This window comes from Clinocottus analis, unplaced genomic scaffold, assembly GCF_023055335.1.
Source record: "Clinocottus analis isolate CAN_PGR_092001 unplaced genomic scaffold, fCliAna1.0.p SCAF_2, whole genome shotgun sequence".
NCBI classification, from domain to species: domain Eukaryota; kingdom Metazoa; phylum Chordata; class Actinopteri; order Perciformes; family Cottidae; genus Clinocottus; species Clinocottus analis.
This window is the reverse complement of record NW_027175931.1, coordinates 24,709,207-24,729,052: the sequence shown is the minus strand read 5'-3', so window position 1 is coordinate 24,729,052 and position 19,846 is coordinate 24,709,207. Positions and strand designations below refer to the sequence as shown.

Below are 19,846 nucleotides of genomic sequence, written 5' to 3'. Positions count from 1 at the left end.
GTGATGGTCACGGAACGGGCATGGCGGGCAGTTTAAACCACCGGATGTGACGTGTGGGACAACAGCGTTCACGGTTTCTTCTTTAGGTTGGCATGGCTTTCTGGCGATAACAAAACTCATTGATTTCGTCATTGTTCGGTAATGTCACCATTTCCGTAATAGATTCGATCAGGTTGTACGTCTTAAACCAGGAGGGCCGCGGTGGTGAACCCTGCGCACAATGAAGCTAAATCTAATGAGCGTTAGCACGGATTACGGAGTTGCTAACATTGACTGTTTTTTGGGAAATGGCCACTAGCAATATTTGAGTAAAATGAAGAGGAAAGTGGGCAAAGTAAGACTAAGTCCGAACGAAGAGGCTCGGATAATCCGAGAGGAACATGAACGGAGGAGAAAATTACGAATACAGCAGGTAAGCTAATGTTAATGGAAGGTGTTACGAACGGAACAAGTTGTTTCAGTGATGTCTCTGCTTCCTTCTTAACTTCATTTTAAACACTGATCCCACAACACATACCTGTTTTTTTTTTGCAAAGTATGTGTGAACATACAACAAATCTGATCAATGTGTGTACAGTACATACGTGTGTCTACACCAAAATCAGAAGCATCTGTTTTCTATTCAAATGTCACTTAGCAAAAAAAGAAGAAAGAAATAGCAATACGGAAGTTAAAAAGATTAATTCAAATGTATAGTATTCTAGTTCAGATTTTGAAGAAAGCAAACCGTTCTGAAACGAGGCTTGACTGAGTTCTGTTAAAATCGCTTTGTCCTGGTTCAATATATTTGACCCGTTTATGACATTTTTTTCCATTTTTTTAATAACCATCAATCAAGGAGACTCCTCTAGATGGATTTTAAAATGAGTATATTTTTACATTAACTTCCAGGTGCGGGAACAGCAGAGGTACATCTCGTTGCAGATCCGCCGAGAGGTTGAGCAGAGACGGCAGCGTGAGCTGGAGCAGCTGGAGCAGGAGCTGAGGGAGGACTGGGAGCGACATCAGAGGGAGAAGCTCCACACGCTGCAGAAGCTCTACCAGGAGAGCCTCCAGCTGGTTGGTCAGGGGCACAGGAGTGCAAAAGAAAACGTAAGATGAATTTGGAGACAGTGAAAGAGAGATTAACATCCAACCATTGAACAGCTGAAACCAAAATGTGAACAGCACACTATGACAACCTCACAGTAATGTGAAAACCGTCTTACAATGATTTAATTTGTGTGCAATTTGTATTTATCTGCACAAGGAGCCTGATTTGGAAGCCATAGCTAAGAGGGAGGAAGAAAATCATATCAAAGCAGAAGAGCGTTATCGAAAAGCCCTGAAGGAGCTCAAATCACAGAGGCTTAAAGATGATGAGAGGCAAAACCGGTGAGCAGCCTTCACAAACATTTGCCCAAAAGATGCTGCATGTCGGGATTTATTTAGGACTAACCGAACATTAAGTGTTCATTTCCCTGTCTGTAGATCCATCAACTCCAGGAGCAAGGCGCTACAGGCCGAGAAGGAAAGATCAGCAAGAGTGGCCAGCCTCCCACTGCCTCTCCCAAACCCCATTCAGGTGCCCAGTCAGCGATATTAATGACACTATTTTCCTATTGGTCCGACAAGCTAGCTTTTTTTAAAACTTTACAGTAAGAATTGGCGTAAGGATTTCTCAGAATTAAGTCCGGGCAAAGTGATTCAGTACCAAAATGTGGCAGGTGATTTTTATATGCCTGTCCACTTATCACAAATGTTTTAATGGCTTAATATCGCCATTCACTCTCCCAACACACAACTGAGCATCGCGGCTGATCTATCCTGTCCCGCCTACAAAGTAACACACAAACTTTTCATGTTGCACAGTTTAGGTTCTGGAAGCAGTCGATGTAACGTTGGCTTCTCTTGTTTCAGCAGAGCATCGATTCCAAGAAGCCGTGTGTAGTGAAGAAATCTGACGTCAGTGCCTTCGCCGCTACGCATTACCACATGCTTGAGAGCACCGTAGACAGAGAGGCCGACTCGAAGCAGGTAATCCCTCCGACTATTGCATTCAATTAACCCCACGGTTTGCTTGTCCTCCCTTTTATTGGAGTTGTCTAATCTCTGCATCTGCCAGCAGCTGAATGCCCACGAGGGAGCTGAGCTGGAGGTGAAGAGACTGCAGGACTTGCAGAGGGAAGAACAGAGGAGGAGAGAGGAGCAGCTAGAGAAGGCTCGCCTTAGAGGGAAGGAGGCTCTGAAGAGAGAACATCTCGTCCAGGTACAACTTACCAGCTACTTAAATGAGCATATAGACACTAAAATGTGTATTTGCGAAATTATTCGCTCCAATGTAACTTGCCATAACTTTGCAAACACTCAAATCCAAATGCAGTTCATCCTCTGAAAATGTGTTACTTAGTTACTTGGATAAAAGGAAGAAACCAGCGTCTTGTGAGCTTCTTTTTTTGTTAACTTTATCTGTTTTTGATGACACCGTTTAGGATCGCGAGCGCTTGCTCGTTGAACTGGAGCACATGCAGCAGACGGACCTGCTGAGGAGGAGACAGCAGGTGTCCCAGATGCCTCCTCAGATCTTCCAGCCCCTCCTAAAGAGACAAGATATGAGGGAGGACTTTCAGAGGGAGATGGAGTTTGCCTTTGAGGACATGTACACCGGAGAGAGGAGTAAGGACGGTTCAGTACGTCATTGGATTTCAGTGCGTTATTCTGAAATAGTCAGAAAGTGGCACTCTGGATCTCAAATCGTCATCGTATTGAGCCGTAGTTGTATATTCGCGTAGCTAAATAGCCTATTTGCTTTGGTGGGAGGTGCAGCGTACAGTTTCAATGGAGCCTCGTTAAACTTTGACTGTGTGATCTCAGGGGTCAAAGGTGACCTGGTGGTCCAGCTGGTACCCGAGCCTCTGCCGGCCCCGTCCACGGGCAGCCAGGACCAAGAGCTGGACGTCTCGCTGGACGACATCGCCGCGCGAGGTGCGGTAACAACGGCACGTGGCGCTGAGCGGGATGCCGGGAGCGCTGAGGAGGAGACATCTGCTCACGGTGAGGAGAAGCACCAGATACACATAACACATACGTTTATTCAATTCTAAGGGTTGTGACAATATGTCACTTTTTTAAAGGCCTTGATTTACTGCAATAGATTATATGAACTCTGTAAATCATCCTTGAACCAGACCAGGCAGTTATCTAGCCAGAACGGCATTCATTGTTTTTTTAATGACTGCAGTGGAATCCTCCAAACCGGCGCCCAGGCGGGCTTTGAAGAAACTCCTGGATCGCATCAGGAGCCAGAGGAGCCAGTGGACTGACCCTGCAGCCGATTCACCGACCGCCATCACCGATCAGATCCCAGAGCGGGACACGACCATGGACACCGGCTCTCTGACCACCGAGGAGGACCTGCCGCTCACACAGCTCCCCGAGCCGGGTACGTCTTCACTGTCTTCACTGTCGTGAGATGTTTCCAGAAAGCTTGTGATCAGTTATGACAAATCAATTCTATTCATATGTATATTGCCCAATATCACAAAGCACATACAAATCTTACAAAAAGTAAATTTATTTAACGTATTAATGTTAACAAAGATGGAAGGTAAGAACAAATACTTAAGTATTTCTATTTCCTGCTACTTTATACTGGAAATATTCCACTACATTTATTTTAATAACTTAAGTTACTTTGCTGATTCTGAATAATACAACAAGAATTTAGTCAACTTTGTTCAGCTATATTCTTACCCAGCAGTAAATAAAGTAATTCAAATGAACGACAGCTTTACCAGCTTCAACATATTAATACATAATAATAATAATTATGATTTATAGTATTCTGAAATGGTCCATTCTGCACGATGAGTCGTATTTAAAGTGTTAATGCTAATACTTTTGTATATTTATTAATATTTAACTAAAATATTTATATATTTTTTTAACCATTTCAGAAATTACATTTTTTCTTCAAAGTGATGTCTACTATTTGGCTAATTTGATTAATTCTTCTTGAGTCCTTACATCAGAGATGCTGTTTTGTTTTCCAAACACGACGGCAAACAAAAACAATATTTAGATGTGAGATAATAACTTTTTGTTTTTCTTGTATTCCACCAGCACCGGAGACAACTGAGCACTCAACAGCAGCAGAGCCTCCACTTCCTGGTGGACCTGCAGACAGAGTCCAAGAGTTTGAGGACGAACAAAAGAGAAGGGTATATGTGGACTGGTTGTTTGAGCTCATTGATCAGGCCTTCCTCATTCCTTGATTAGCCCTAAAGCTGCATTGTGTTGCTCGGTGTGTGCAACACAATGCATTACCTGTCTTATTTGTATACACAACAACTACATGCTTTGGTTTGACTCCCTGTTTTGGGGCCTAAAACACCAAAGCCTTGAAAATGAAAGTGAAGTGTGGCATAATGGTGGATGTTGCATCGACACCCAGCAGACGAACACAGGATCTGGGCTTTCTGGTAACTGGAGCAGCGGAGGCTGATCCTCTGCACTTTAACCGGGAAGAGAACTGCAGTCTTCAAAGTCTTTCCTTTGCATTCAATGTCTGGTGAAAGGTTATAAACCTTTTGTTTTGTTTTTCAGGAGAAGGAGCTCGACAGGGAGAAGCAGCAGCAGGTGGTTTTGCTCCTAGAGCTGGAAGAGCAGAAGGCCAAGTTGGAGCAGATGTTGCTGGAGGCGCAGCAGGAGAGAGAAGACCTGAAGGCCGTTGTCAGCCGGGACGAACCCGTCCATGACCAGGAAGTCACCTCTGTCAGTCCGCCTGTGACCACTGAGGTAGGCCTCTCTATATTCCTGTCAACTTCTAGTTGTTACAGGTGTTGTCAGGGGACTTCCTACCCTTTGTAACGTTACTTCAGTGAGGAGTAATTTCTGCGTCTGCACTCTACAGCTGGTGCCTCCGGCAGGTGAAGATGACCACACCAGACGCATTGAACAGTACCAACAGCGGCTGCTGGAACAAAACCGGTATGATTATTGTAAAAGCCTGAAATTAAACCACTTTTACTGTGGTATGAACATCTTCAGAGGCCCTAAGTATACGTTGTAGAGCCCCTTGGCGTTGTGATGAAATGTATTTTACTTTTTCTTTTAGGATTCACCAGAGGTCGGTGGAGGTGGCTCGTCGGCGCCTGGAGGAATACCAGCGAGCTCTGCAGATTCGTTACAACATGACCGACACGTCGATGCCGCCTCAGAGCTTCCTTCACCCTCCTCTGCACGGTGCTCAGTCTTCGCATCAACCAGCTCGGTTCCTCTCGACCCCTGCGGCGCCGGCATACATTCACGCCAAACCGCAAACTCCTGCAGAACTTTCTCCAAGGGAGTCTGACGTGTCGGCTCTGCCCGCACGACGTGTCGGCGCGAGCGTCGGCTCCCAGCTGTCGCCGCCGGATGAAGTTGGATTCTTTCTGAGCAATCGGATGAACCGGGAACCGGATGTCACCGCCTGGCTGACGGACAACATCATGCAGAGGGTGACGGAGCACCTTCCAGACGGAGCGGTGCCCTTCTCGGAGCCGCCGCCTCACAAGCGGTTCCCGGCGCGTCATTCAGCCGGCGTGCCGCCCTCTCATCCCATCCGGGCCATAAGCATGCCAATCACAGGAGAGGCCCCTCCGGTCGAGAGAAGGCCCACGGCAAACAGCTCCCTGCGGTCCGGGTCCCCGAACTCCAGGAAGGACGACGACGACATGGAGAGTCACAGACGAGAGCTGCTGGAGGTTCAGAGAAGGGTGCTGGACCACAGGGAGGCCGTGGCGCTGCAGCAGAGGCGGCGAGAAGAGGAGAGGCAGAGACGGGAAGAGGACCGACGGAGACAGGAAGTAGAGCTGGAGCAGATGAGGCGGCAGAAGGAGACGCTGCAGACTCTGATTCATACTGAAGAACAAGTGAGTGAGGGACCATCTTCTTTTTATTTAAATTCTACACACTGAGCAATATTTTTTAAATGCGTTTTGTCGAGGTTTCTACACTTGAACTGAGCTGTGTGTGTGGGTGTGTGGGTGTGTGGGTGTGTGGGTGTGTGGGTGTGTGCGGGTGTGTGGGTCTGGGTGTATCTGTATGTTTCTGTTGTGTTTCTGGACACAGAGCGATGATGTGAATTTACCTGAACCTAAAGTGTTTTTGATGAAAATACATTTGATGAGGGTTTCTACACTTGAACTGAGCTCTGTGAGTCCGCGTGCATCTTCAGAGGGAAGGAAAACAACTTTCCTCATACATTTCGCTCCCACAGCTGGCTCCAGAAGCTGCCAGTGAGGTGTTGGTTTCAGACCACATCAGTCAGACGCGCCTCAAATTACTCGTGTCCCTGCTGAAGGCCATAGAGGAGTCGAAGGGAGGAACTTTATCTCACTTGGAAGACCCGGAGGAGAGAGCCGGCGTCCCTCCACAACGGCCCCCTGACAGTGGTGAGACGGGTAACTGACAGATTCCACCTTTTTCCCCACAATTTACGTTTAACTACAGAATGAAGCACGATTTCCACTTAATAAAATGTTCTATTAGTGATCTTGCCAAAATGTTTTCTTGCTAAAGTGCCACATCGTCCCCTTTCTAATTGCATGGATTGCTGCACGTCACATTAAATTCCAAACCAGTAAACATGTTGTTTTTTTTAAATCAAAAAGGCGTTTATGTAACGTCACTTTAAACACCTGCAGTTTTAACAATATGGTGTAGTAATTTAATAAACATTTCTAAAATGTTGTAAGGTCTCATCTGTACGAGCGACGGCTCTGCCGGCCTCGCCTCGGCCTCTTCTTCAGGACTCTTCCCTCCTCATCGAGCAGCGAAGCCCCCGGTGACCCGCATCAGGCTGAGCACCACGGAGGTGATGACGGAGCAGCATGAGCTCAGTGCCATTCAGGAGGTGGAGACGCCGGTCAACACCAGCCGAGCCGCAGGTCGGCTCAGCCCCAGAAATTCAAGACTGTTTTCATCACACGGCCGGAGTGTCGGGAGTTAAATTGTCATTTGATCAGAATCTGGACGTTTCCTCCCCACAGGCCCACTGGAGGATCGCACGTCGGTCCCCTCGCACGCTCTGGGCTGGGATCGGCACGAGGACTCGATGTCGTCTGACGAGACCCTGCAGACCCCCTCTTGGTCCAGCGGTGGGCAGTGGACCTCTGAGCCGTCGACTGGTTCTGAGACCAGCTCGGGCAGATCCGGCCAGCTCCTCTGGAGACAGAGGCTGCTGATCGGGGCGGAGCCGTCTCCAGGATCCTCAGCGTCTGGTGCGTAGAGGGCAGCAGAGGAGATGAAGGCAGCGGATGGGAGGGAAAGCAATGTGAGGGAAAGCAATGTGAGGGAAAGCAATGTGAGGGAAAGCAATGTGAGGGAAAGCAATGTGAGGGAAAGCAATGTGAGGGAAAGCAATGTGAGGGAAAGCAATGTGAGGGAAAGCAATGTGAGGGAAAGCAATGTGAGGGAAAGCAATGTGAGGGAAAGCAATGTGAGGGAAAGCAATGTGAGGGAAAGCAATGTGAGGGAAATAAAGCGACGTCTTCTCGGTTGGAACATTATTTTCCAGATTCAGTCCTGAGGAGGATCTCAGCTCTCTCCCCTGACTCTGGGAGACGAGCCGACTTCTCTGGTCCTGCAGGCGCAAGCAACAGACTCACCGCAGAGGTGTGTGTGTGTGTGTGTGTGTGTGTGTGTGTGTGTGTGTGTGTGTGTGTGTGTGTGTGTGTGTGTGTGTGTGTGTGTGTGTGTGTGTGTGTGTGTGTGTGTGTGTGTGTGTGTGTGTGTGTGTGTGTGTGTGTGTGTGTGTGTGTGGAGCGATGATGTGAATTTACTGTACCTGATGTGTATTTCATGAATACATTTCATGAAGGTTTCTACACTTGAACTGAGCTCTGTGTGATTGTGTGCATGTGATTGTCTGTGTGTCTAGATGTTGTGTGTTTTTTGTGTACGCCGAGCGATGATGTGACTTTACCTGGACCCAGAGTGTATTTGATAAATACATTTCATGAGGGCTTCTACACTTGATCTGAGCTCTGTCTGTGTGCATGTACAAGTCTCCCAAATACGGTTTTACCTCCTTATTTAACACATTTATTTTGTGTGTGTTTGTCAGTCTGCACACAGGACTTCAGATCCTGACTGCCCCTCCTCCATCTCTACCGGCAGCTACATCACCACCGACTCTGAGCCAAACGTCGATGCTGGTGAGGGACAGCAGACGTGTGTGACGGAGCTTTTGCTTCGTGGTTTGTTCCTTATTTGTGTGGTTAATTTGGGCGTTGCATCTTGTGAAGAGCTTAACCGAAGTCCAGTCGCTGTATTCTGCAGTAGAAACCGACAGGAGAACCAACACTTGAGCAAAGCAATGTCCTGCTGTTGACGGGAGCAGCTAAACATATTTTAAAAAGCTGAAAAAACAGTCGACCGGCAATTCCTGTGTTCTCGAAATACACTAAACATTTAAACAAGTGTCTAAAATACATTCAGCTGTTGGTCCAGAGCACAGCAGCACATTGCTTCGCTCCTGTGCGTTGCGCCACAATCCATCTACTGACTATGGTTCCTCATACGTTCAATAAACCTGAACTAACTTTGATGGAGACACCTGATCCATTCTGTGTTTGTAATCCAGATGTGCCCTGTGTTTCATCACAGCCTGACTCTGTTTCCCTCTCTCCTCCTTCCACCGATTCTTCATTAGATAAATCCCAGCCGCTCGGACGTTGTGCAAAACCGGGACGAGGAGCAGACGGACTCTCCGTCTCCTGTGCATCCGCTCAGAGCTCCCGTATGGAGGACGGCTCGGCCGCACGCCGTCCTGTGCTGGCTGTGGCCTCTCTGTTCAACGACAGCAGCATCCAGCACATCATAGACAGATACACGAGGGAGCTAAACGTCTCGCTCAACGCCGCTGGCAAGACCACAGGTATACCACACAGGACCACTGCCCCTCCTCAGCTGGATAAATACCCCTGTGTGCTGTAATGCCCTTGTGGTTTGTATCAGTCTTTTTTATTTTTTGTTTAGAGACGTGGGTGCATATCATATTTGAAGGTATAGCGAACACCTAAAGATGAAACTTATAATCTTTCACTTGCGTGGACAAACTCACTGGTTGCACACGCATCAGCGTTTTGTCCGCTCAGAGTCCTGATTCCTCTCTCGTTGGTCCGCAGACAGCGAAGGCTCATACGTGGAGGAACCCTGCTCTTCGGTTTCCCAGCAGGCTTGGGGTCGAGTCTCGGGGAGTACGAGGGAGGAGGAAATCTCTCCGGCTCGACGCTCTCTTCCGCCTGACACCGGAGGAGCTCAGAGGAGAGGCCGGGTCAGACACTCACGATCCACAGTAGCTATTCTGCAATTATCAGTTGTAACACAGGTTGTTTTGTGGCCGCTCGGGCAAAACATTTGTACTTTGACTTAAAAGAGCTGTAAATATGCGGTGCATGTTTTGCATTTTACTTCAGAACTCGATTCTGGATATTTTTTCGCTGTGAAAACGTACCCAGCTTTTAACTGGATGTGTTTTTGCTTCAGGATCGGCAAAATGCCGTCAATCCGATCCCGGAGCTCTTCTCGGACGAGGACCCGTCACAGGCGGAGCAGCAGGACTCCTTCAGCCCTCTGCTCGGCCAGCCGACGGAGCGGTCGTCCTGCCTCGCCGCCCGCCAGAGGGACTCGGCTATGGAGCAGCTGGTCGGTCAACCGTCCGCTCACTCGTCCATGATCGCTCAGCTGCCGGGCCCGCCGGGCTCGGTGAGCTTTGACCGCGACGGATGGGATTCCACTCTGAGTCGGCTGATCGGTCGACTTTCCCATCCGTCCGGCTCCCACTGGCTGAGCGGCGGGCAGGACTTCTACGCCGGCCGGCTGGCGCACCAGGTGGCGTCCGAGCAGTCGAGCGCGTGGCTGGATGGAGGTCCGGAGGAGATGAGGCCGCTGGTGGTGGAGCTGGATGAGTCTGCTGACTGGCTCAGTGGAAGCTCAGGTAGAGGAATCTGCATGTGTGGTAGCTGGTACTGAGACATCCTGCAACCTTTCACAATCTTTTATGTCTATTTGTTGAACACTAAAACATTGCAAAGATGACAATTATTAATAGAAATGAAGTGATCAAAACCTTTTCTATCAATGCCAATTTTAAGATGTTCTGTATAATTTAAACACCAACTGGATTGCATTTTTAGTAGTTTTGCCATCATAGTGCTGGTCAGTACTTTAATATAAAGGATTGTCTTTCAATGGAATCGTACCGTGTTGAAATCACGTAACCACACATAGTGATGCACCATAACGTTGATAATTACAAGCACGCACTCACTGAAATGCTCAGAAAATCAAATCTGTTCAAACTAAATTAAACACTTTCCTGAATCTGTTCACTCTGCTTGTGTGCATGTATGGAAACCTAGTCTGACCCAAACTTCCAGGTAGTGGACGTCCTCAGTGTTACAGAGGAGAACTTTGATGTTGAATTTGTTTTTCAGCCCTCGTGGGTCTTGGTGTCTCGACTGAGGCTTGTGCGCCGGCGTGCCTGCTGCCGCCTCCTGCAGCCTCGCCGCCTCCTGAAGCCTCGCCGCCTCCTGCAGCCTCGCCGCCTCCTGCAGCCTCGCCGCCTCCTGAAGCCTCGCCGCCTCTTGCAGCCTCGCCGCCTCCTGCAGCCTCGCCGCCTCTTGCAGCCTCGCCGCCTCCTGCAGCCTCGCTGCGCGGCGCCTCGCTGCGCGGCGCCTCGTTCCCCGTTGAGAATCCACAGCCGCGAGACCAGACGGTGCAGAACCAAACTAGTCCAATGGGCCTGGGCCTAGTGAGGACTGACGGTGAGGCATAAACTACTAGTAATTACAGTGAATTGTAAATTATTGTATGTTTGTGAGAGTGCATTACAATCATGCACGTTCTTCCATCTAGAATCTCTTTGTAGAGAAAAACTGTCAAAATTAGTGTTATTTCTACTGCATTTTATTTCGCAAACGTCAGCCATTAAATATCATTTATTTGAGATATTCACATGTATTTTTTGTGAGTGTTAAGCATGTTTAGCTCTCTTGTGCAGCACTCTGAGAGCTACTGCTTGGAAATCCCTGAACCTTTGAGAGAAGGCTCGGCGCTCCCCTGCAGCCTGCCAGAGGAAAACGCTTCATAAACACACCGACTCATTGTGCTTAATGTTTATCTCCAGCTTCAGTGTTTCCAGACTCTGACTCATTCCACCCGCTGCTGGCGGAGGTCACCCACGACGAAACAGCAGACCCCTCCATGGTCTTTCACCTGCCCGAACACCATGTGCTCACGTCCCCTGAGCGGCAGCCGGCCAGCGGGGAGAATACTGTTTCTACGTCTTCTGAGGAGTTTGAAGCCGACTCATCTCTGGAGTATCTCAGAGCGGAGGAGCCGTCCGGCTGCATGCCGGCTTCCCCCGCCTCGCATGACTCCTTCTCCCAGCTCCTCACCTCCGAGTGCCACCCCGATGAATCTGTCCTCGTGCTGTCCCCCGCCGGGGGGGCGGACATGAAGCCAACAGCTCTGAGCTCGTCCCGTTCGACAATGCGTGACGATGCGGCTCCTGTGGACACGCCGCAGCCAGAGGGAGTGGTGGCCGACAGGAACCATGTCTGGCCTTTCTCGGATAAGATGATGGTACGACATGTTTTCCTGTCCACTAAAGCGTCATCCTTCAGACATTAACTGACTATTGCAGTGCCCTCAAAGAGCATAGTCCCGTCTCGCTCCCATGTTTTTAAACCATGTTATCCTTATTTTTTTACAACTTGTGTGCAATGTCGTTGGCTGAGTTGCGTGCTTGTCCTCCCTCCCTGTCCATCAGGAAGCTGCCGGTGAGAAGGGCATCCTCGAGCAGTCGGACATCACACTCGTGAGCCTGAGCGACACAACGCTGCAGGACCAAGAGACGACCGGCACTGAGGAAGGAGGGATGTGGGACGAGGAACTTCCAGACAGAGGAGGGGAACAGGCACAGCAAGCCCAAGAGACCGAGGTGACTGAAGTGAAAGAAATGAAATAAAACATGTGTAGAAGTCTTTCTTAACACTAACGTGGTCTCTTCTAGACGTCTGAAGCCACGTCACTGCAGGATGGGACTCCAGGAGACGAGGACCACGCACACCCAGGTACAATCCCAGCAGTTACGACTAGACTGCAACTTTATTTTTTTAATTTTTACCTCCCAAAACATTTTTTTTCTTTGTTCGGTCAGAACATTGTAAACTTGTGAAAACGTCCCGTCTGTAGATCCGGTGACGGTCCTGCAGGTTCAGTGGGGCTCCAGAGGCCTGCAGGAGGCCCACCAGCAGAAGCTTAGAGCGCTGCTCCAGAGATCGTCCCGCAGGGTGGAGCAGATCAAGGCCAGAGGGGCTCGTGCCAAGCTTCAACCGGAGAGCCGAGCTCCATCTGAAGCCAGAGGGCCGTGTGGGGATGAGCGATCTGAAGCTGAGGAATCTAAGCCCGTCCCCTGTGAGGCCAAGACCAAGTCAGACACTCGACATAAGGCTGATGCCAAGTCAAAGAGGGGACGCGCTGAGCGGCATCCAGCTGCTGAGAGATCTGGCTCCATCAAGCAGAAAAGGCCCCAGCTTCCTCCTCCAGGTCTCAACTTCACACCGTTTCACACGTCAATCATATCTCTTCCCACCATTTTGATTTATTTTTCATTCTTAAAAAAATAAATACTTTTAGACTTTATGAAAACAAACTGAAAGTGCATTCAGAGTAATGTTTTCACCTGCTTTATGACTTTTAATAAGTCATCTGAAGTCCTCTTCGTGAAGTGATCCACAACAATCTGTAAAGAACTGGTGTGATTGTTCTTCCCTCAGTGGTCGAGGTGAAGAGCTGCACGCCGGAGCAAAGGAAGCGGGATGTCACCGAGATGCACCAGAGAACTCGGAGGTACCGCTGCAATATGACTCACTTTGAACCTCTACGAGTCTACCGTGGAGTAATGTTGCTTATACTGCTTTTCACAATGTAAATGATCATCTTTGGAGGGTTAAAGGTTTCCTAAAATCTATGTAGAGACTGATGCAAATATAATCCCTCATGACCCACTGGAAGTGCATTGTGACAAGCTGCTGGATGTGTATTTGTGCTTTAGAGCACAACTGCTCTGAAATGATGCAAAATAACTTGATTCTGCTTTGTCCTCATTAACTGAGGCCTGAACCTAAAATGAGATTAGTTGCAGTCAATCTGAACAATGCGGCGTGTCTCTGCAGACTGTACGAGCAGCTGGAAGAGGTGAAATGTCAGAAAGCTGTCAGTAACAGACAGCAAGCTTATGCAGCGAACAGAGAGAAGGCCAAAGAGTTCCACAAGGTACAACTTTCATTCTGTTTGAGGACGTGTTTTGATTCCACTACATGCTTCTCATAGAACTGCTTTCTATCTCTTCACAGAAAACCTTACAGAAGCTCCGTGCCAAGCAGCCTCTGAATGTGTCCTAGTCGACAAGTATGAAGTTTTTATTTTTATCAATAAAGCATTTTAAGTTATTTAAATCCACTTTTTGCACCGGCAATTCTTTTTTCAACAAAATGAATATTTCATCAACTCAACTTTCAGATGAGTTCCTTTATTAAGATCCAACATTCATGAAGTCAACAAATGAATTACAAAACTTGCTCTGATCTATATTTCCAGCGACAGGACGAGCTGAGTCGCCCGTCATATTTCAGTTAGTAAGACGTCATCTGGTGTTCACCCAAAATAACAATTTCATGAATGACTTTATGAGAAAAGCAGTTTCAAGTTTCAGAGGCTTTTCCCACAAACAATGCAGATCCATGTCAACTAATCCCAAGCAGGATCATCACATTTACTAGCATATCCACGAAAGGTGTGTATTGTGGGAAAAACATCTGCAGCTGCAAAAATCTGTTCTTCGTCACAACAGCGACACAAAAAACTACGAAGTGCTTCATCCGCTTTGGCAGCTGTGGAACACGTGCACTTGTATGTTACACAGTATGAGTGTTTCATGAGCAGTTAGAGAATTTAAGCCTTCCGGCTGAGTTTGTAAGGGAGCAACTTGAATTCAGAAAGTGTACTTTCTGAAAGAGTTCCTCCTTTTGAGCAGTCGTTGGTTTGTCAGACACATGGAGGCCTCGCAGAATGAAGCGCATCTCTTGTGTTGGGAGGTTTCAGAGTTTGGAGAAGGCGATCGTCTTGGGACTCTTCTTCTCCATGGAGGCCTGAGCTGACTTCATCACATCCTGAGTCTGAAGCATGCTCATGTTCCAGGTCGCCTGCAAAGGGACCAACAAGGTGCTCCGTGTTGATTCAAGTGTGTATACAATAAAGCATCGGGACGAGGCGGACAAACTAAGCTGCCGTTCTCACCATGTAGTCCAGTCCCTCTGCCACACTGTGGTCTCTGGAGTAGATCAGGTTGACTTTGGTGCCCTGCACGGCGACGGGGCTGCGGCCAGCGATGTCCCCGGCCAGGGCCAGAGCTGCAGCCATCATGGCCTCCTTATCTGCAAACACTCGGCTGGAGAGGAAACGCGTAGAGAAATATATGAAACAGCACTTCTTCTAGTCAGAATGCTATATATTTAAATCCTTAAAATATACAAAATAGATATCCAGAAATTGCAAATATCTACTATTGTTAAGCGTTATAGATATCTTTAATGAATTTTACTTTTTTATATCTGAAATAATAAATGACAGATTGTTGCTATCTGAAATGTTCATCTTGACTGGAATAAATAAAATTATGGATATCTGCAGCATATATCCATCTAATGGTAAAACAGCTTGCCACAAAGCCTGAAGAGTTGTGGCGCGTGAGCATGTTCACTGCTCCCAACGCTTCAATAAATGAACTGAATTTCCATCGGGGATCAATAAAGTAATAATCTATCTCATACATGTTGATGCGGCCGGCTCAGCATCAGCCCTGAGAGCAGAAAGACCTGCTGCAGACGGTTACCTGACCAGCCCGCTGCTCTCGGCTTCATCGGCAAACATCTTCCTGGCGGTCAAAGCCAACTCGTTCACGAGGCTGGAGGGTCACATGACGACTTTAAAAAAGGAACTTTTGTAGTTTAAAAGGTGATAATTGTGAGTTGTCTTGCCTGTTGGTCACATATCAGACTGACTTTAGCGAGTTCAGGTTCACCAAAGACACAAACGTCCACAATGGTCATTGATTTGCAACTAATTGAAACACAAATTCCTGGCGTCTTGATTTTTAAGAAGGAAAAAATCATTAAAGAAAATGATTTGTCTTTTGTAATGTTTCGTTTGTCATTTGTCTGCATGTATTTCTAGATAAATCATGTGACCTTAAGCGTGAACAAAAGATGATCGTGCACGATAAGGATGGAGCCGTTGATTTAAAGGATTTACCTGCGGCTGCCGATGACTTTCGGAAGTCTCTGCAGAGTTCCAACGTCTGCTGCAAGTCCAATATCAACTTCCTGTGAGGCCGAGCAAAGACAGACACTGAGCCTGCGGCGACATCGAGTATCAACCAGAATACCTCTGGTGTGTGGAGACAATCTCCTCAGGTGGGTCTGCTTGTGCTTTATGAATGAAAATGTTGTATCCATATGTGTATATTACATTTCTATATTCCTAAAAACGGTTTACTTTATCGTTTGTCTTGTTATAACTAAAATAGCATTGTAAATGGTAGTTTTCATTCTTATTGGGTTTTAATATGGAGCCTCAAAACTGAAAAAGGCAACAACATATAACTGAATTCTCAATAAAATAAATAGTTAAATACGTAAAACTGAGGGCAAAAACTAACATAGCCTTTTCTTCGACCTTCAAACTTAATGCACGTTTCCCAGAGAGACATTTCCATCTCTCCTCAGCACAAGTCCTGGAGAGCAGTACATACCTTCACCTGGAACCAGGCGTCCTGGGTACACAGGCGAATGTCGCAGGCTGTGATCAGATCAACACCTGCCACGGAGAGCAACAACTCATGGTGAACACGACGCTGGGAAAATGACTTGTAACATTTTCTGATCGCAGACAGTGAGACATAACTTAAACTAAACAAGAGCAGCCATCTTTCCATAGCAACGCATGCATCACAAAGCAAGTTCCACTTCGCCTGCTTGTCTCTGGTAACATTTGCCTTCCGAGAAAACTAGAAAACCAGAATAACGGCCAAACATAGGCAACTAACCCACACATCTAACTCTGGGCAACCTGGTCTTTAAGTTCTAAATTCATGGAAACACCTTTACGGTGTGATGATGATGATGATGATGATGCCCTACCTCCCCCAATACAGGCGCCGTGCACGGCCACTACAACAGGCTTCGGACACTGGAAGAAAAATAAAACATACGCTGACAATGCAATATTTTATACCACACACACACACACACACACACACACACACACACACACACACACACACACACACACACACATAACTGAACCACTCTTCTGACCTTCTCTATGACGGAGAACGTCTCCTGATACTTGGCGATTACTTTTTTCACGTTCCAGGCCACTCTGGCCGCGTCGTCGCCCTCCGGGTTGAGTACGTCGCTGGCCATGTCCATCAGGTCGATACCTGGACGGTCGCCCAGCACAGAGAATAAATACGTGACAATAAAAGAAAGTGTGATACAAATTAGGATGCGCTGGTCTGCTCCTCACCGGCTGTGAAGACCTTCCCGGCTGCAGAAAACACCACCACTCTGCAGTTCGGGTCCCCGGCTATCTCATTAAAGCACTCCACCATCTCACTGGGGAAAGAACAACAAAAACTAATTATTAGTGTTGGATAAACAGTTATATAAATACTTTTGGAGAAGTGCTTCAATTATGAATTAAATTAGTAGTAGTTTATTTTTTCCTAATATTGTAAATTGTATGTTTTATTCAATCACGCAGTAAGGAAGTGGTCATGTAGACACCTGGCAGAGATTTGCGCTCTAATAAATGCACCTTAGTATTTAAACTATATAATACAGTAAGTTAGCAATTAGCATTTCTTTAGGCCTCTCAGATGTAAAATGGTGTCTGCGACAAGTGATTGCATGTGAATATGAACAGATCCCTGCCTCCAGAATGCTCTGTTCATGGCATTGCGTTTCTCAGGGCGGTGCAGCTCCACATGCGTGATGCACTCTGCTGGGTGACTGACGGCCAGGGTGGTGTAAGGAGAGACGGCACCACCCGAGGACGACATGGCCCGGACCACAGCCGGACCGGGCAGCCAGGACCGCCGGTCTGAGCACAGAGAGACACAAACGAGACAAACGAGACCAGCTGATGCTGAAAACAGGCAACCGCAGCATGGGAGGGAAATCCTCTGCGAGTGACAAACAGTAGCTTAGAGTCACAGATCCAGAGAGCAATGCAACCTGATCAGAAAACATCCCACAACTAACCATCTGCTTTTATTAGAGTCAATTGTTCAGTTCAGTCAAAGAACACATGTATGTAGAGTAACTTATCATCCTAGGCTGTGGATTACACACATGAGTAATCTATGTGGTGAAAGCAGGTCAGGTATCAGCAGGTGACATCAGTACCTCAATAAGATATTCATTATGGTTACTAGTTTACTACTACATTACTGCTAGCCTCAATAACGTGTATTCACCATTTACATGCACACCTTTTCATCGCAAGAGTACTTTTAATACTGTAAGTAAAAGTATGTAAGTACCTGTAAAAGTCTACTTAAAGTGACTACAAGGAACTTTAAGTTCCTTTGATTTAATGTTGGGTTTGGAGATCCATGTGGACTTTAGAAAACCTCTCATTTCACTGCTCTGCTCGGCTCTGGTTCTCTTTTCCTTCAGCTGAGCCGGATTTAAGAATAACTAAATACAAATTGCCAACCTTCATGCTGATGGTCTCGTTTATTTATGAAGGTCAAACCGAGACATCAGTAATAACATGAGACCGTTTCATAAGCAGGTAAACGTTAGTTTACTTTCAATGTCGGACTTTAAAAAGTTATTAGCTAGTAATTCTTCTGTATGACCCGCATACCATCTCCAGCACTGGTGAAAGCAACACAAGCTTGCGTGACAAGCAGAGCGCTGGTGACCTTTCACCTGCATTTAAAGCTAGTTTTTTGTCGCAGTTCAACAATACTTTCTCTCCAAACTGTCGCGCGCTAACACAGCTGTACACATCTAACGTCAGGTGCATTGTGATTTGTTGTATTTACAACACAATTTCATTAATATCACGACATAAAAACAGCAAACAAGCAAAACGCACAGACTTACATTTGGTCAGGGCTGACCTGACGAACACCGACAACATCGCCCTTTGAACGTTGCTCACGTCACCGGTCGGTGTCGCCGCAGCTCAGCGGGGTGATTGGCGTCCTTCACCTGGCGCTCCTGCTGTGCGTCTGTCTGTGCTGCCAACTAGCGGCAGCGTACGATAGCACACTGGCGCTAGCTAATGCTACTACCAGCTAATGCTAACTAGTTACCAGTATTATTATATACGGTCTATATCTTAGTTACTGGGCTCGTCCGATGAGAGACAGACCTGCGGCACACACTGTATGCCGGTTACTGTAGTGTCCAATTCATCCGTTACGACACAATTACCTTACTAACGTACTATTTAGTATACTACAAGAAAAAAAGTGCTCTGTTCCAATCAAGTCCCCGTAAGAGCGCCAGGCTTCGAAGTGTCCAATCGTGGTATTACAACTTCCGGGTCCGTCACGTGGTACCACGGGAGCCGCAACCGATGGTTATTAGGTACATACCGCCACCTACTGGGCCGGACTACGAAGGTAAAAAAAGGGAAACAAGGTAAACTGCACCTGGGTGTTCAGCAGTTACATCTACACAGAAACATACAAAATTAAAGATGGTCCATAAAACACATATACACACAGAGGAATGCAAGTAAAGACCATATAACACACCTGGTTTATTCTTCACACCTGCTTAATGACAGACTATACTCTGACATGTGTAATTACTTCTTTATGATATACAACATAATGACTATTTAGTACATCTTTTTATGATATACTACGCTTGCTTTATTTACTCTTAATCAGTGACGGTTTCACTGTTGTATTGAGAATCCTGATCTCCTCTCTTGCTGGCGCTGCCTCTGTTTTGTTTTATTTGCCACAGATGCCATGTTTGTTCATCTGTTTTATCAATAAATATGATCATGTATACTTTATCTTTATAACTCTTCTAGTCTTCCATTTCTTTATCAGCCTTTAGAGCTGTGCTGTGGCACATACTAATCCATAACTTATTTTAATGATAATGTTTTTATTATTATTACGTACTATACTATGTGTGTTGTTATGGTATGACATTTATTTTAACATACTATACTGAGTTTTTAATAACATTTATATGGTGCACTTTTCTCTGACATTTTTGTGTCATACTTAACTATACCCTAAACATTTTAAGACACAATATAGTAAAATATGTTTTGAAAATATTATTTTTGAGAATGTTTAGGTATACAATAGTATACCTAATCATAGTATATGACAGTTTATCAAACTATCATAGTTTATGAACGTGTTTATGACAAACCGTACTCTGACTTTTTAATGAAATGTGTATGATACACTATGTTAGGACATATGTGTTTTCAGGACGGCCACCCAGCTGGGCGAGGAGGCTGTGACGTCAGACATCAGCGCGTGAAGAACAGCTGTTCCCACCAGCAGGTGAGTTATGAGGTCACAGCTGAGCTCAGACAGCGAGGGCTGCAAAAGGAACAGGTGGTCAGGACTGTGGACAAGGACATGCTTAAAGAGTCACTATGCAGGTTCAGCACGAGACGCTAACAGACAGTACTCTGCTCCTGCTGGAGACGCCCAGGCTCATGAACTCAACACACTCCAAAAATGGAGCTCCGCCTTGCAAACCAG

The 19,846-nt window shown here is 46.6% G+C and overlaps 2 protein-coding genes across 3 annotated transcripts; one reads left to right on the top strand and one right to left on the bottom strand.

Annotated features, from left to right (window-relative positions):
* The first annotated feature begins 49 nt into the window (after nt 1-49).
* Nucleotides 50-19,011, top strand: cep295 (centrosomal protein 295). 2 transcript variants are annotated; one of them, XM_068584859.1, is made up of 32 exons: nt 50-412; nt 892-1,092; nt 1,250-1,374; nt 1,471-1,564; nt 1,900-2,016; nt 2,105-2,248; nt 2,472-2,655; nt 2,854-3,033; nt 3,221-3,421; nt 4,102-4,199; nt 4,585-4,776; nt 4,892-4,968; nt 5,096-5,891; nt 6,239-6,422; nt 6,717-6,908; nt 7,011-7,241; nt 7,538-7,635; nt 8,087-8,177; nt 8,675-8,899; nt 9,150-9,319; nt 9,511-9,961; nt 10,461-10,790; nt 11,153-11,610; nt 11,798-11,968; nt 12,041-12,101; nt 12,223-12,576; nt 12,807-12,879; nt 13,206-13,305; nt 13,386-13,440; nt 15,265-15,503; nt 15,816-15,931; nt 17,062-19,011. In XM_068584859.1, the coding sequence occupies exons 1-29, from the start codon at nt 314-316 to the stop codon at nt 13,431-13,433; spliced, it is 5,745 nt and encodes a 1,914-aa protein (XP_068440960.1). In that variant the 5' UTR covers nt 50-313; the 3' UTR covers nt 13,434-13,440; nt 15,265-15,503; nt 15,816-15,931; nt 17,062-19,011. The 2 variants fall into 2 exon arrangements, with proteins under 2 accessions (XP_068440960.1, XP_068440959.1); XM_068584858.1 differs by lacking the exons at nt 15,265-15,503; nt 15,816-15,931; nt 17,062-19,011 and having other exon boundaries at nt 6,987-7,241; nt 13,386-13,491.
* Nucleotides 13,541-18,619, bottom strand: ech1 (enoyl CoA hydratase 1, peroxisomal). The gene is made up of 10 exons (XM_068584861.1): nt 18,207-18,619; nt 17,025-17,193; nt 16,618-16,706; nt 16,407-16,531; nt 16,230-16,278; nt 15,842-15,906; nt 15,343-15,413; nt 14,924-14,995; nt 14,329-14,479; nt 13,541-14,234 (listed from the first exon to the last, which is right to left on the bottom strand). Exons 1-10 carry the CDS (start codon nt 18,241-18,243, stop codon nt 14,130-14,132), a joined length of 933 nt encoding a protein of 310 aa, XP_068440962.1. The 5' UTR covers nt 18,244-18,619; the 3' UTR covers nt 13,541-14,129.
* Nucleotides 19,012-19,846: the final 835 nt, after the last annotated feature.

What these genes read in the sequence shown, in the direction of transcription:
- cep295 (XM_068584858.1), top strand. Translation starts at nt 314, where the DNA reads ATGAAGAGGAAAGTGGGCAAAGTAAGACTAAGTCCGAACGAAGAGGCT. An exon ending in GTCCGCCTGTGACCACTGAG is followed by an intron (nt 4,777 to 4,891) that starts GTAGGCCTCTCT and finishes TGCACTCTACAG; the next exon opens with CTGGTGCCTCCGGCAGGTGA. An exon ending in CTTTCTCGGATAAGATGATG is followed by an intron (nt 11,611 to 11,797) that starts GTACGACATGTT and finishes CCTGTCCATCAG; the next exon opens with GAAGCTGCCGGTGAGAAGGG.
- ech1 (XM_068584861.1), bottom strand. Translation starts at nt 18,243, where the DNA reads ATGTTGTCGGTGTTCGTCAGGTCAGCCCTGACCAAAT. An exon ending in CAGGTCAGCCCTGACCAAAT is followed by an intron (nt 17,194 to 18,206) that starts GTAAGTCTGTGC and finishes CTCTGTGCTCAG; the next exon opens with ACCGGCGGTCCTGGCTGCCC. An exon ending in ACGCCTGGTTCCAGGTGAAG is followed by an intron (nt 15,414 to 15,841) that starts GTATGTACTGCT and finishes TCGGCCTCACAG; the next exon opens with GAAGTTGATATTGGACTTGC.